This window comes from Podarcis raffonei, chromosome 5 (assembly GCF_027172205.1).
Source record: "Podarcis raffonei isolate rPodRaf1 chromosome 5, rPodRaf1.pri, whole genome shotgun sequence".
NCBI classification, from domain to species: Eukaryota; Metazoa; Chordata; class Lepidosauria; order Squamata; family Lacertidae; genus Podarcis; species Podarcis raffonei.
Genome location: NC_070606.1, coordinates 92,285,477 through 92,299,683, shown reverse-complemented (window position 1 = coordinate 92,299,683; position 14,207 = coordinate 92,285,477). Strand labels below are relative to the sequence as shown.

General features: G+C 44.3%; 1 protein-coding gene across 12 annotated transcripts in view; it reads right to left on the bottom strand.

Annotated features, from left to right (window-relative positions):
- LOC128414804 (uncharacterized) overlaps window positions 1-14,207 on the bottom strand; it is a 470,265-nt gene that overhangs the window by 20,039 nt on the left and 436,019 nt on the right. For 4 of the 12 annotated variants that reach the window (XM_053390633.1, XM_053390629.1, XM_053390627.1 and 1 more), the window contains one exon: window positions 11,640-11,751. In XM_053390633.1, the coding sequence (XP_053246608.1) occupies window positions 11,640-11,751 (112 nt within the window). The other 8 variants (XR_008330734.1, XR_008330733.1, XM_053390626.1 and 5 more) reach the window with 6 other exon arrangements.

Sequence of the window (14,207 nt, the reverse complement as noted above, 5' to 3'; positions counted from 1 at the left end):
AAAAAATCATTCCATCCCAATTAAAAACACACACTCAAACACAAAAAGCTGCTTCGTGAAAGGAGACATATAGGTACAACATATTTAAGGGGGAAAGGGTTCAGTTGAGGAAATGTTGCAAGGAAATGGGTTTAAAATTATAATCTTCCATCAGGCAGCATACGTAGTATGCAAGTCGCAATGTACCTCCATTTTATCCCCACATCAACCCTGTGAGGTAGGCTAGACTGAAAAAGAGTGACTGGCTCAAAATCACAAAACAAGTTTCATGGCATAGTGAAAATCTGATCGTGGGTGTCACCGGTCCTAGTCAGAGGCTATGACCCATGGGTAGGCAGACTAAGGCCCGGGGGCCGGATCTGGCCCAATTGCCTTCTCAATCTGGCCAGCGGACTGTCCAGGAATCAGCGTGCTTTTACATGAGTAGAATGTGTGCTTTTATTTAAAATGCATCTCTGGGTTATTTGTAGGGCATAGGAATTTGTTCATTCCCCCCCAAAAAAATATAGTCTGGCCCCCCACAAGGTCTAAGGAACAGTGGACCGGCCCCCTACTGAAGAAGTTTGCTGACCCCTGCTATGACCACTATACCACACTGCCTCAGTATCTAGCCCAGTGTAGTCTTCTGACCAACAGGGTTATCTGAGATCTCAGAAATGGTTTTCCCCATCACCTAGCACTTGATGAAGATGCCAGGAATTGAACCAAAAGCCTTCTATATGCAAAGCAAATGCCATATCACTAAGCTATCCCCACCCCAAGAATGCATTATTGTTGTTGCTGCTGCTACTGTTATTTCAACAAATATCCCACCTTGTACACCTTGCTACCCTGGGCAGCAAACACATTGATACTGAAAAATAAAATAAAAAATTTAAGTAATTGAAAAACAGTTTAAAACATTCTGAGCTGTATCCAATGGCAGTCCTACACTGATTATGCACACTGAAATTAATTTAGGTCCATTAATTTCAATGGGTCTAAGTAGGGCCAGCACTGGCTACAATCCACTAAAAACAATTTAAAACACTGTCTCAACCAGTGATTTCTGGCTTACCAGGAGAGGAGGTGAGACTCTCAGAAATGTCAAAACACTATCCCTCAGTTGCTGAACCCCAATTTTCCTCCAGTTATACTTTCAGTGGAATTTGGTAGCTGCCTTAATCTAGAATTTGTTCAACACAGAAGTCTGCTTTCCAGCATCTGCACACGCAGAACTATGTGACCAACTTTCTAAATCATGACCTCCTAGTGTATGTGTCACTTACTTATTGCCAATTTAGTCAGTTGTCATAGGTTCATAAGGCATAGACTAGGGATAAGGAACATGAGGCCTACCTGGAGTTGCTGGACTACAATTCCCAGCATGGCCATGGTCAGGGATGATGGGCATTGTAGTCCAACAAAATCTGGAAGGCCATGAGGGTTCCTCCATCCCTGTTCTAGGCCTTCTGCTCCAAAGAAAGACACATCAGCCCTAAACCACAGCATTCTGATGACACTATGCCACAATCAAGAAGCTAGAGCAAAGGACTGATCATTTTCTTAAAACTCAAATCAAATTAATCTGATTAGTTGGGCACAAGGACAGGCAGCTGAAGTATAAACTAGCAACCTTTATTAATACATAGAGCATGGTCTATCAAAGTTATGCATCCATGTCTCATCCATTTCAGTGGGAGAGTTAAACACATAGGGAGATGCCCAACTAAGTCATACTCAGAGTAGACCCTCAGAAATTGAACGTCTCTTAATTTCAATGAGTAACACTAGCATTGTTGATTACCTATGTTTGATTCTCTCCTATTGAAATCCATGTGTTTTCAGTGTTTTATTACTGGCCAGACCATGCCCTCTCTTTTATTTATTTTACGGTATATATAACAGCATTGAACGAATTAATGGGCAGCATCCAGCCAAAGTTAAACCACTTTATACACCACTGATTTCAGTGGTGAAAATGCATTTGGTACTAACAATGCAAACCAATGCATGTTTAATCAGAAGGAAGCCCCTCTGCATTCAGTGGGGCTTACTTGAGCTTTAATCTCTCTTGCTGACATCAGCTGGAATCAGAATGCTTACATTTTGTTGGATTGTAGTTCTCAGGGGAAAAAACCGAGGCTGTAAATTTGTTTGCTGCTGTTGACTTGTTAATCCACCAAACTTTGGGGTGCCTGGTCTGTTTGCATCAATTCCCATGTTACTTTCATGGATAGCAAAGTTTCCCATGTACATGTTGGAGAGGTATCTGCAGCCTGAAGTTTAAAACAACAATTTTGGATATCACGCCTTTGAAAGCCTGGCCCAAAGTGTGTCACAAGTGTTTCAATTATTTTTAGTACAGCTTGCAAACTTGAAAGCAGGTGCAAAATGTTGACCTGGATATTTGTGCATGCTTTTCTTTCTTTTCCTCTCGTTCCCTCTTTCCTAATATAATTTCTAATTCATCCCTTTTTCCCCTAGCTTTGGGGGGTCTTTTTTTCCTCTGCACATTTCCCGGTGCAAGTGGTACTCCACCACTCTGACGGAGTGCAAGGGAAGAAAAAGAATCCAGATCACAAAGCTTTAAAAAATTGTGCAGAGTGAAACAATCCTCCTGCGGACCCCAGTAAATAAAATAACAGCAGTGGAGTGATTTGCAAGCATGTAACAGGCTTTTTGTCTCTGTCTCTTTCCCGGTGCCTCAAGGGGGTTTCTGAGTTCCTTCTCCACAGGTTCACAATGTTTTGCCTCTTGGCTACAAAGACCCCAAGCTCCAACCCCTCTTTGGAGAGCTCACCTCCCCCTTCAAATCTTTCACATGCTGAGGATCACTAACAGCAGACTGAAATGTTCCAGTGGGGTGCAGGGCACCGGCAATTTAGGATTTCAACATTGCAGGATGGATTTTCAGAGTGCATCAGTGGTGCTCATGCTGAAATTAAAAACAGCCTTTCATTGTATCTTTAACTCTTCCATCACCAACTCTTCATTAAAAAAAGAGAAAAGAATATGTAGGGCTGCTCACCAAAGTTTCCCTTGGCAATGATAGAAATAGTGAGAATCTGATTTGCAACTTGAATTTAAATCTTAATAGCTTGCCAGCAATATAACAGCTCTAGAAATGATTAGATTTGTTGGGTTTGCCCTGGTTTTATTTTATTCTGTGTCTTGCATTTGCATTCTGGAGATCATTCAGCAACTCCGAACGGTTTGTGAAAAGCAAACTTTTAAATGTAAGTATATATATTTTAATGTAGGGCCCCGTCTTTCTACAAAACAGCTCACTCTTTCTGGGTGGCTTGTTAAATTGTTCTGCTGTGGATTCAGTCCACAATTGATTGATCCACAGTGGATTACTGTGAGATTCTGCTTCCAGTGTTAAGGACAAAGGAGGCAAAGTTTCAATTTCTGGCTCATTAGGAAGCACTCTGCCAGGGATTGAAATGTGGAAAATAGTTTAAAGTGTGTGTGTTTCATTATAAAACATTATCAAAAGAGCAGACTACTCAAATCAGTTCATAACATGAACAAATGCTATAAAACAAGCTTGCATTTTAAGAAATAAAGGCAAAAAAGAAATTGTTGTGAAGTTTGAACTTTGAAAGATAGTTTTCAAATCCTGAAAGCGAGTTTATTTAGAGGACTTCCTTTTCTAGCAACCTTCTAAAGGCACTGAGTCCTATACACAACTTAATCCCAAGTAGACCAAGTTAGGTTTGTGCTGTAAGTCACACTGTTTGGAAGATCTGTTCATCCAGAGCATTTATACCCCATAGTAGCTTACAAATTAATAAATAAAAAGTCCCTGCTTTTGGACCTTCAGTTTTAAAATGCATGGCACGAGAGGTAAAAGGGATGGGAAGGGAAAAAGAACACAAGCAAATTCATCCTGTCTGCTACTATCTGCTTTGCAATCTTGATTCATGGGCATTTAGCAACCAATCCTTAAACTACTGCTTACACTTTCTGCTCATATTAAGTGAAACTTCAATTTGGGGCTTTGATTCTCGTATACACACGCACATATTCTTTGCTCCTCATATTCAATGCATCATCAAGTCATGGTCCCAGGGGCATGGTTAGAGGACACACTTTGCAGCCTCCTTGCTGAAGTTTAATAGATCTGGGCCTGGTCACCACCTGGCTGGGAAACCAGTGGGTCCTGGGAAACCCCCCCCCCCCATGTACACTGCCTTGTGGGATAGGGCCTCCCACCCAGTATGATTCCTCTGCTCTCAGGAGAGCAGGCTGCCAGCTGATCACAACTATCTCCCCAAAACCAGGGAGAGAGATTCAATTATAATCTAACAATGACTTTTACTGATTTATTTTTTTTATAAGCAGTGAAAAGAGTTTTGCTGATTGACTAAAGTTGCTCCTACTTGCTGTCCCAAAGAACGGGCTGCTCAGCTGTGTGTCCTGTACGGTGACTGAGCAGCCTTCTGGAGGCCACTTGCCAGTGGTGGGTGGGGATAGCGGCAATACGGGCAGAGCAATGAATGCAAATTTTCATTTTGTAGAGGCTTCTGCACATGAAGCACTATCAAAGTTCTAACCAGGCAAACAATGGGTGCAATGGCAGGGAAGTGAGGGCTGTAGCCTGGGGAGAGTCCCAATTGCCCGGACAGCAGAATCTCAGGGCCTGAGATTCCCCACCCCTATGGTAGGGTCTGCTGTGCTGGGACTGTCTCTTGGGAGTGTTAGCTGACTAGGTATTCAGAGAAGCTGGTACTGATGGTGCGCTTGAATCCCAGAGCTTTGCCCAGCAGGCTCATAGTGGAAACAGGATGCTGGTGATACTGGAGGCGAGGAGCAAGGCAGCCGGGAGATGTGGCTTGAGTCACACGTACCCCAGCGGCTTCCACGGCCAGCCAATCAAAGGGCTTTTTCTCTTTAAGCCTGTATGCTCAATGATTGATCAACTGACTAATTAAAGAGTCAACTATAGATAAGTCTGCATAGTGCTAAACCTCAATATATTTTGAGGATAGCAAAAGAAGCGTGAAGGAAGTTTATTTTCATAAAAGAAAAAGTGGGGAGAGACAACCAAAACCCCTGCCAATAATTCTCCAAAGGAAAATCCATTTTTGATCTTGTCTTCTCCGGTCCATATTATGCTAAAATGTGCTGGAGCTAAGAGGGTCTCTGAAAAAAGACAAAAGTGCCCCTCAGCCCTGCCAATTAAATCCTCCCCCAAATTATCTGTGAGTGCTTTATTAGATTAATCTGCTGCTTATGTTGACGAAAACTTAGTGCTCTAGTTGATTATTTTTTTAATTAATCTTTTAAAAACATCTTGTCACCCACATTGAGCCAATGAGACAGCATGATATATTAATCCTCATAGTTTTGTTTTTTTAATGCACAGCCTAGATCATTCTCCCCCTTCCCCAAAGGCAATTGTCACGCTAAAAAGACAAATTGTTTTCAACTTTATTAGAAATCCTGCTACTACTGTGCAGCGTCCGCCAAAAAACAGAAGGCTGTCAGGAGTCATCCAGGATGGTTGGGGTCCAGTAAACTCCAGAGAACAGAGCTATTCTGTTGATGACCTTCGATCAACAGCCCCAGTCACTCCACGTCAGTCAGCCGGACAAACAAACAAACAGCCCGATCATATGCCCAAATGCACATGATGGATGCAGATGTGAGGCTCTGAAAGGACCCCTTTGCATTCAGAAACACCTGCAGGAATTCCAGAAGCACTGAAATGCCTTCTACCCTAATGCATCCGGGGAGGGGGGGTGTGGATCCTCACACATATCTACACACACACAAAGCACCTCATCCCAGGGGATGCTGCTGAGCATCCCTTGCTCTCCCGTTGAGGTCAGCTGGGTCCAGGCTTGGCTGTGATAGAACAACTCCTGGAATTTGTGCTATCCCATCCCTGTGGTGAAGAACAGTGGGGAAGGGGAGGGGGAGTTCTTCCTGTGGCATTCCCACAATGCCTTGCACCTGCTTGGGAAACCAAGAATGAAAGGATTCCTTTCTAATCTCTCGGCCTAATCCTCAAACCGTGGTTACAGCAGCAACGTCTCCCTCGCCAGAGAGAAAGAAAAGGCCATCCCCGATGTCAGTTTTGTGTGGGCAGTGCATCCAACTAAAAAGTCCATGAAAGGTGGCGGAGGAGGGTGAAATCGACGAGGGAATTTTACACACCTCCTTTCTGGAAGAGCCCCTGCTTTTTAGGCTGAACAAAAGGGCTGGCATGAAATGGGTGTCCATTGCCACCAGCATCATGGGCTTGTGGCACCTGCACACTACGGCATATTTCAAGTGTCCTCCCTGCTGTTAAAATAATTGCCTTATCCAAGATCGTACATTTTGCTATTTGAGGGTTGGGTACAATGCAATACCTCAAAACATGTAAGAAGCATATTCTCCTAAGGGAAGTTGTCAGGACCCTGAGCTTCACTGAACAATGACTACATGAGCCAATGGTCTGGAATTGCAACTTGTGTCAGTGTTCATGCCATCTGCTCTCTTATAAATCACTAAGGGGTTGCAGAACAGATACCTAACTTCAGAAACATAGCAAGGATGGGGAGATGGCAAGACCTGCTCCAGGTGCAACCTGGCTGAGGCAAAAAATGGGCATTAAAGGTCATTCATGTAATATACTAATAGTTATCAAAACAAATCTGAATTCTGTTGCGTTCCCCCCCCCCTCTTGAGATTGGAATAATGAGGCATGTTGATGGGTGAAAAGCGAGATAATCACTTTTTCTGAAAAGTTTGGTGCAAGAAACAAAATCTACAATTACTTTTTAACTCACTCCAAATTTTACCAGTCACTCTCATTGTGGATCAGTCCAAAGGTAAATCCTGTTTTGGTTTTTTACTCTACTCATCACATATAATTCATTGGCTATTTATTTTCAATTTGTGTGGAACTTGGTCCTGGAAAATAAGGACTGTAGGAAGCACCAGTTTATTTTGCAATTTCCACTTTCCTTCTGGGTTCTTTTATAGGAGAGGGGGTCTCACATGACATTTTCCAACCTGACTGTGAGGCCCCTTAATGCAAGCCAAGATCAAATATTTCTTAACTCTTTGACACCCATCTCTTCTCCTTCCTTTTCTATATGCTTTTTATCAAGGTATTTCACTTTTAAAATTTTGAAAACTTGCATTTTTAGCAAGCGGATGCATGGCTGGCTGTGCAATTTGAAGCTGGGGAAAATATCTAGCCTGCTCCTGAAAAAAGCAGCACCAGTGGTCTGAGCTGCTCCAGAATATGTCACTCTCTCACCCCCCCCAACAAACTTCCTTATACATCCATCAGACTCCCATTCCTCTCTCACTGCTCACATGATGCTTTGTTTATAATTGCCTCCAGAGACAAGGCCAAGTACCATTTCACCCCCTACCCCCAGTAGGTCGGCTAGATTCAGGGCCCCCACACAGCGAAGCTTTAAACTTTTTCTGATGTCCCTGAGTGGTGCTTTTCTTTCTCTATTCAACTTGTGCCTACATTTTGGGTTCCAAACAAAGCTGTTCCCTGGACCCCAGAACTTCTAGGAGCAGAACTGGGTGCAAGCAAGTGCCAGACATTGTCCGCTCCTAAAGGATGCCAGGGAGCTGAGCCGCCCAGCAGCAAATTAGAAACTTTTGGCTCCTAAAGAATGAGCTGGGTTGTTTGTTCCTGCTCTCTGCAGCTGCTTCCCCCTTCTCTTCCTCCCTCCCCCTCCCCCCCCCATTTTTTGTGGTTTATTACACACAGGGTCCTTGATGAATGGGAGCCCCTGTTTTACAGTACACCCCACTTACAGGACTTCTCTCCAGGCCCACCACAGATCTGACTCATCATCAGCAGGGCACCGCCATCATAATTCTTCCTAGAAACCAGAGGATAAAAAGGGGTTTGTTGGAGGTTGGCTGGCCTGCCGGGAGTCCTGCCTGCAGGCCCTGCTAATGCCATAGCTAGTTGTTCAGGTCTTTGGCCGAATAAGGTAACAGAAACAAAGATTGTTCCCTTGTTGGGAAAGGCGACTGTGCCCAAGTTTGGGGCTGGGAGTGTGTGTGTGTGTGTGTGTGTGAGAGAGAGAGAGGGGGGGGGCAGGGCACCCGTCCAAGTGGGATTAAGCCTGCGAGTGCAACTTTATGAGGTCTGGCTGGGTGGCGGAGAGACTCTCCAGTGTGGAAGGAGCCAGTTCAAACATAATTTATGACATGTCACTCATAGTTAGAGGCGGCTGTCGTTAAGAGTTAATTGTTGCATTGTGTTCAGCGTCTACTGATAAGAATTCTATAAGCTGCTTACATGTTATCATAACTCATGGGTAACAAGAGAGAGAGAGAGAGAGAGAGAGAGAGAGAGAGAGAGAGAGAGAGATGTAGTAAAGGGAAAATGAAAGTGATTACTCACCAGTCATCATCAGCAAGTGAGTGAGTGAGAGGCTGTTGTGGGATCAGTGCCCCAGGTGTAACTCAGGGGCACCTGAGGTTAAGCTCCCCTTGGCCAAGGACTCATTGTGTGGGCCACTGATTTAGTCATGCTCTGTCTACATCAATTCCCCACCTGTACCTTGGGAATATTTATCCCCAGAGTGTGCTATTGTACTGTAACTAGACCTGCACCGTAATTGCTACTGGCCACAGAATTATGTTCATCCCAAGAACCTCAGTTTTCACTTATTTATTTTTTAAGTTTCAAGCCCTCAAGCACTCATAGACTGGCTTGAAAGTGCATGGTTGTTGCTGCTGCTGCTGCTGCTGCTGTTGTTCCTTGTCGGGGGAGGGGAAACAATTTTTACAATTACTTTCCTTTATAAACCAGTCCTTCCTCCGCAGAATTTAGAGCAATAAAGAATATTTATCCTCTCTCCTTTTATCCTCACAACAACCCTGTGAGTCAGGCCATGCTGATATAGAATCACTGCAATTTAAAACTGTGGTTGAAATGAATCTTGGAGGTCATCCAGACTAACCTACTGCTTAATCGGAATATTCAACATAGGACGCATCAATAGCATTCATGAGAAATGGCTATGAAACTTCTGTTTAAGTGCCTGCAGTAAAGCAGAGGAGGAAGTCTGTTCCACGTTGAACTGTTTTTCTTGTCGGCAAGTTTATCTGAGTGTTTTAGCAAACTCTGCTTTGGATGCCCTGCCAGTGCGCCAGCATCACACCAACCTCCCCGCTGCAAATTATCTAGCACGAAAGGCAGAATTTGTGCATCCCTCCTGCACAAGTTCTAAATGTACAGGAACTCTTGAGAGTAGAGGGTGTGGCATATGAATTTATCAAATCAAATAAAAAAAGAATAACTTGTACAATTCGCTCTGGGAGAGACATGCCAGTTTCACCCCTCCCAACTTACACAAACAAGAGTCACATCCCACTCCCCCCCCCCCGCTGATCTGGATGCACAAAACAGTTCTTCATTCATTCCTAGCTACTGCTTCGTGTTGCCTCCCAGAGCCAAACTAGTTGTGCCCCATTTGTTCAACCACCTGTTCACTCTGTTCACAGATAAAGCAGGGAGGTAAGTGATTTTAGCATCAATAGAGCCACGTGGTGTCATTCCAAATTCAACATCCTCTCTGCAGATCCACGTTGGCTCTCAGAAGCAGGGGTCTTGGCGCGGGCTCTGCCTTCAACAGCAACCCACGCCCTGGTTATTCTGACAGTTGATTGCTGACAAGGCTTCTCTGATGCGCCCAGCTTCAGAATGCAGCTGCATGTTTGCTCATGGCCTTGCACTGCCGCGATCATATTACGCCCACCATGGTTGTCTCTAAAGAGAGGGATTGGCTTTAAGCCTGCGCTGTTCCTTTTTAAAGCTCTTAATGGAGTAAGCCTTGGATGTCTTAAAGACCTCACCCATCAGACCCAGGCTTAAGGAGATCTTGGCCAAGACATTATCTACTGTTTCAAAAATCCACCATTCCTCTGCCGGCACATATACCCCGTGTGCGTCTCGCCTTCCATTATTTCACCCCTTAATTTCCTGCATGCTGCATTTCCATGCTCTGATGTGCGGCATGCAGTTTGCAGCAGGAAGGAGATGCACCTTTGTGAAGGTGAGTCCGCCGCTGGGTGACATGTTGACCAAGGGATATTGGGGAAGCTTGAGTTCAAATATGCACGCTGACATGGAGTTTCTGGGTCTTCAGGAAGTCGAGCCTATTTTCTAGTTACGGTAGTTTAGCTGAAATAGGTGTCGCCAACCACCACACAACACTGCTTTAAGAAATAAGGACAAATGGATTGACGAGGCACATTGCACAGGTAAACTGCTATATAGATTTAACGACAACACACACACACAATCAATCAATCAATCAATCAATCAAAACCCCAACAACCCTCCATTAAATAATAAGCTAAGACAGGGATAAGATACAAAACAGGCCCACTGCCACTGTTGGTAGCTAGCTGAATGGCCTTAACACAATGCTGTGATAAGAGGTTGTAGAAAAAACAAAGCTTTCTAGAACTAGCCCTGTTAAACTCTCATTTACTGAGTGCCATGTTTAAGATTCAGAGTTGATCAAATTTTATTGACTAGCTTTATTTTGCTTAGGTAAAGTTTTTTAAATTCCCTTGACTGCCTCTCATGACAAGACAGATTGATGGCTTGAGAGGAACTGAGGAAGCTCCCTCATACACTGGTCCATCTAGCTCACTATTGTCCACACCAACTGGGTGCAACTTTTCTGGATTGTAGGCAGAGGACATTCCCATCCTTCCTGGAGATGCCAGGGAGCAATGTTTGTTGTGCTGATGGGTACATTGTGTAGCTGCTTTCAGTTCATCGCACTCCGGATGCTTCCAGACTTGTTGCTATTTTGCAGGTGGGATTCAGTGACATACCAACAAATTCAGGTCACACCAACACCGTATATTTAAAGCCCTCTTACATCACTTCAGCAGCCATGGCTCCCCCTCCCCACAAGGAATCATGGGCGTTGTCCATTGTTAAGGGTGCTGAGAGCTGTTAGGAGGCTCTTAACAAACCAGTTATCATGATTCTTGGGGTGGGGGAGGAGAGGAATCCATGATAGTTAAAGTGATATAGGAGTGGGCTGCACTGATAAAGTGGATTTGGACTCCTGCGCAACGATTCCACTCCCAAAACAAACCAGGCCATTCTGCAGTAACGAAAGTTATGGGAAAGTGCGCTGGAAAGGATGGGATCACCATTACATGACACAGTGTCATATCAAACCTCCCCACAAACAAATCAGAATGAATGCTCATTTGCATGCAGATCGATAACGTTGAATGCTCAATAAACTCAGGGCGGCCCACCCATGAGGCAGACTGAGGCAGCTGCCTCAGGTGGTGGAACCCCAAGAGGTGGTGCCCCCATGGTCACTCCGCCTCTTTCACCACTGGCAGAGCAGCATTGAGACGACACCTTTCCTTTTTGTCTCAGGCGGCAAAACAGCATGTGCCATGCCTGACTAAGCAGGTCACCTGGGGCCAACCTTTGTGGCCTGGGCTTGTGGGTTGATTCAATGTGGTGGGAGCAGGGCTGAGTCCTCCCTAGCAGCAGTGGACACTGAATTGGTTCCTTGCAGCACTTATGCTTACTATGGACCTTGTTTTGAGGCAGATGTGTCTGTATTTAATGAAGGATAGATGTGTAGTTATTTTGGTACCCAGATGAGATGCTTCAGGGTTGAGAAAGACATTTTACTTACCTGAAATCTTCAGAGGTAAGGTGGACTCCCTGCCTTTTCCTCTGGAGCACCAAGGTCAAAGACACAGCTAAGGAACTATGAGGTGAGCTGGAGTTGTTCCCCAATAACACACCTTTTGGGAAGAAAATCAGTGGGAAGGTTTGGCTTAACAGTTAGGCTCCAAACACAGTTGCATATACCTAGCCTGTGGCAGGCTTTTCTGTGCAGGTGGACATGTACACCCACATCCTCACAGCATGGGGACCAAAGCGGGCCAGGCCTAGCACCTTAGTCATATTTAACTGTACATCCTGACACAGCTGTGGTGTAGTGACGAGGAAGCCTCTGATTCACATATTGCTTCTCCATTGAACTCACACTTCCTCAGTCTTTATGCTACTCCATCTGCATATGGAATGTGAAGAGAACTGTTCTAAGGAATACAAGATAACGTAGATGGAACTTTTTCTTTTCTTTTTTTAATGCTTTGAAGTGCCATATAAATCTATGGTCCTTTCATAAAGTTTCCTTTCCAGCAAGGAAAAATTATGGCAGGTATTCCGCACACGCGTTCCATCAGCACAAAGTCTTTTGACTGCGCAGCAGAACTCCCCTCCCCACCCCCCACTCCACTATGGGATTTTCTCCAACCCTGCAAAACAGATTGGGGGAGGGTGCAGGGCACACTGGGAAAAGAGAGGGGGTAGTTCTGCTGCGCAAATGGAAATCCTTGCACTAACAGAACCAGTACATTGGCTACTACTCCTATGTGTGGGAGCAGTTTCTCTGCTTTGCTGGATCATGGAGAAAAGAAGAGTCCTCACTTTAAAGTAGCATGTGAATAGAAGGACTGCAAATGCCATTGAATGCAGCCTTTGGCAGATGGGCTTTTGCAATCTCTCATTTCACTTGGGAAGTTGTCTCCCAAAATACATGCTTCAGATGGTAGGGCTACTCACACATGGAAGAAAAAGATGTTTGAGCCACTTCTGAACATGTAACGGATCCACATGTTAGGGAAAGGAAGGGCCAAATTGGTCAGTCACCAGGGATGAGGAAGAGATTTTGTCTTTTCTTATGCATTTCAGTCTTATACATGTTTACCCGCAGAAACAAGCCCTTCTGAGTTCACTGTGGCTTGCTCCCAAGTAAGTGTACATAGGATTGCAGCCTTAGCACCTGGCAGTAATTAAAGTTGCTCTGCAGGTATTTCAAGGTGGGTCCCCCTGGCTGTTCCCGCTCTCTCTTTATGCACAGAATTGTATTCTAGGTGATGCGAGTTCAGCAGTAAGGAGCTGATCATTACAGATAATTTCCATAGCCCTGTTCAGCATTAAGTGCTCAATTTTTCATTCAACATTGTAAGAGTTACATCTACTATAGAGTACATCATGCCCAATAAGAGCCTCAAATTTACATTGATATTACATTACTCTAATAGAAACCCTTCATGTCTGTTGACAAACAACCCAGATCTTCCCTCCAGACCAGTCCAAACAACAGTAATGCAAGTTCATTAAGCCATAATTTTATTTCAACTGAAATGTCTCACCTGTGGTATTTAAGGTTTTTATTTAAGGCCCTGAAGCTGTCTTTTTAGACAGCTCATCAGATTCCCAAGTCCTTGCTGTAGTCCAGCACTTAAGAGTGAAAGGGTCACCCAATCCCACAGGAAGCTGAGTGATCCCTGATAAATCTGATTAGCTGCAAACATTTCCACATCAGCTATCAAGGCTTAACTGAACAACAGGAATCTTTTTTGCTGCATTGTGTTCCTGTGACTTCCACCTTCTTCACTGAAATTTGTCTCCATTGACCCTCCTGTTCTTGTGCTCATCTAAACTCCAGATCCTGCTCCTGGTCTTCCTGGCAAAACTTTGCATGGATAAGGAGAGCCTGATGGATTAAGCCAATGACCCATCTAGTCCAGTATCCCGTTCTCACACTGGCTAACGAGATACCCAAGGAAAGCCCACAAGCAAGACCTGGGTGCAACAGCACTCTTCCCTCCTGCAATTTCTAGCAACTGGCATTCAGGAACATTACTCCTTCTGACAGTGGAGGTGAACATAGCCAGCATGCCTACTGGCCACTGATATCCTTTTCCTCCATGAATTGGCCCAATCCTATTTTAAAACCATCCAAGTTGGTGGCCACCAGTGCCTCTTGTGAGAGCAAATCCCATAGTTTAATGATGCACTGCATGAAGTACATACTTTTGTCTGTGCTGAATCTTCTAACATTCAGCTTCATTGGAGGTCCACATATTCTAGTGAGGGCGAAAAACTTTTCTCTGTCCATCTTCTCTATGCCATGCATGATTTTATACATCTCTATAATGTCTCCCGTCTTCTAAATGTTGGATTCTCCAGCAACAACAACCCAAATGTACAAGGTGTAACATCTTCCCCCCTTTCATAAATTAAATATTAAGTTATTGGGACAGAGTAGTTCTCAGGACAGTGTCTCATAGCGCAACCAATTTAATCCAGTTTGAAACCCATTTAATTGTAAGACACTTCCCTTCCTGGCTCCAAATCCTGGGGCTTAAGTAGCCTTTGTCAATGCTCTGTAGCCTCTTCTCAGAAC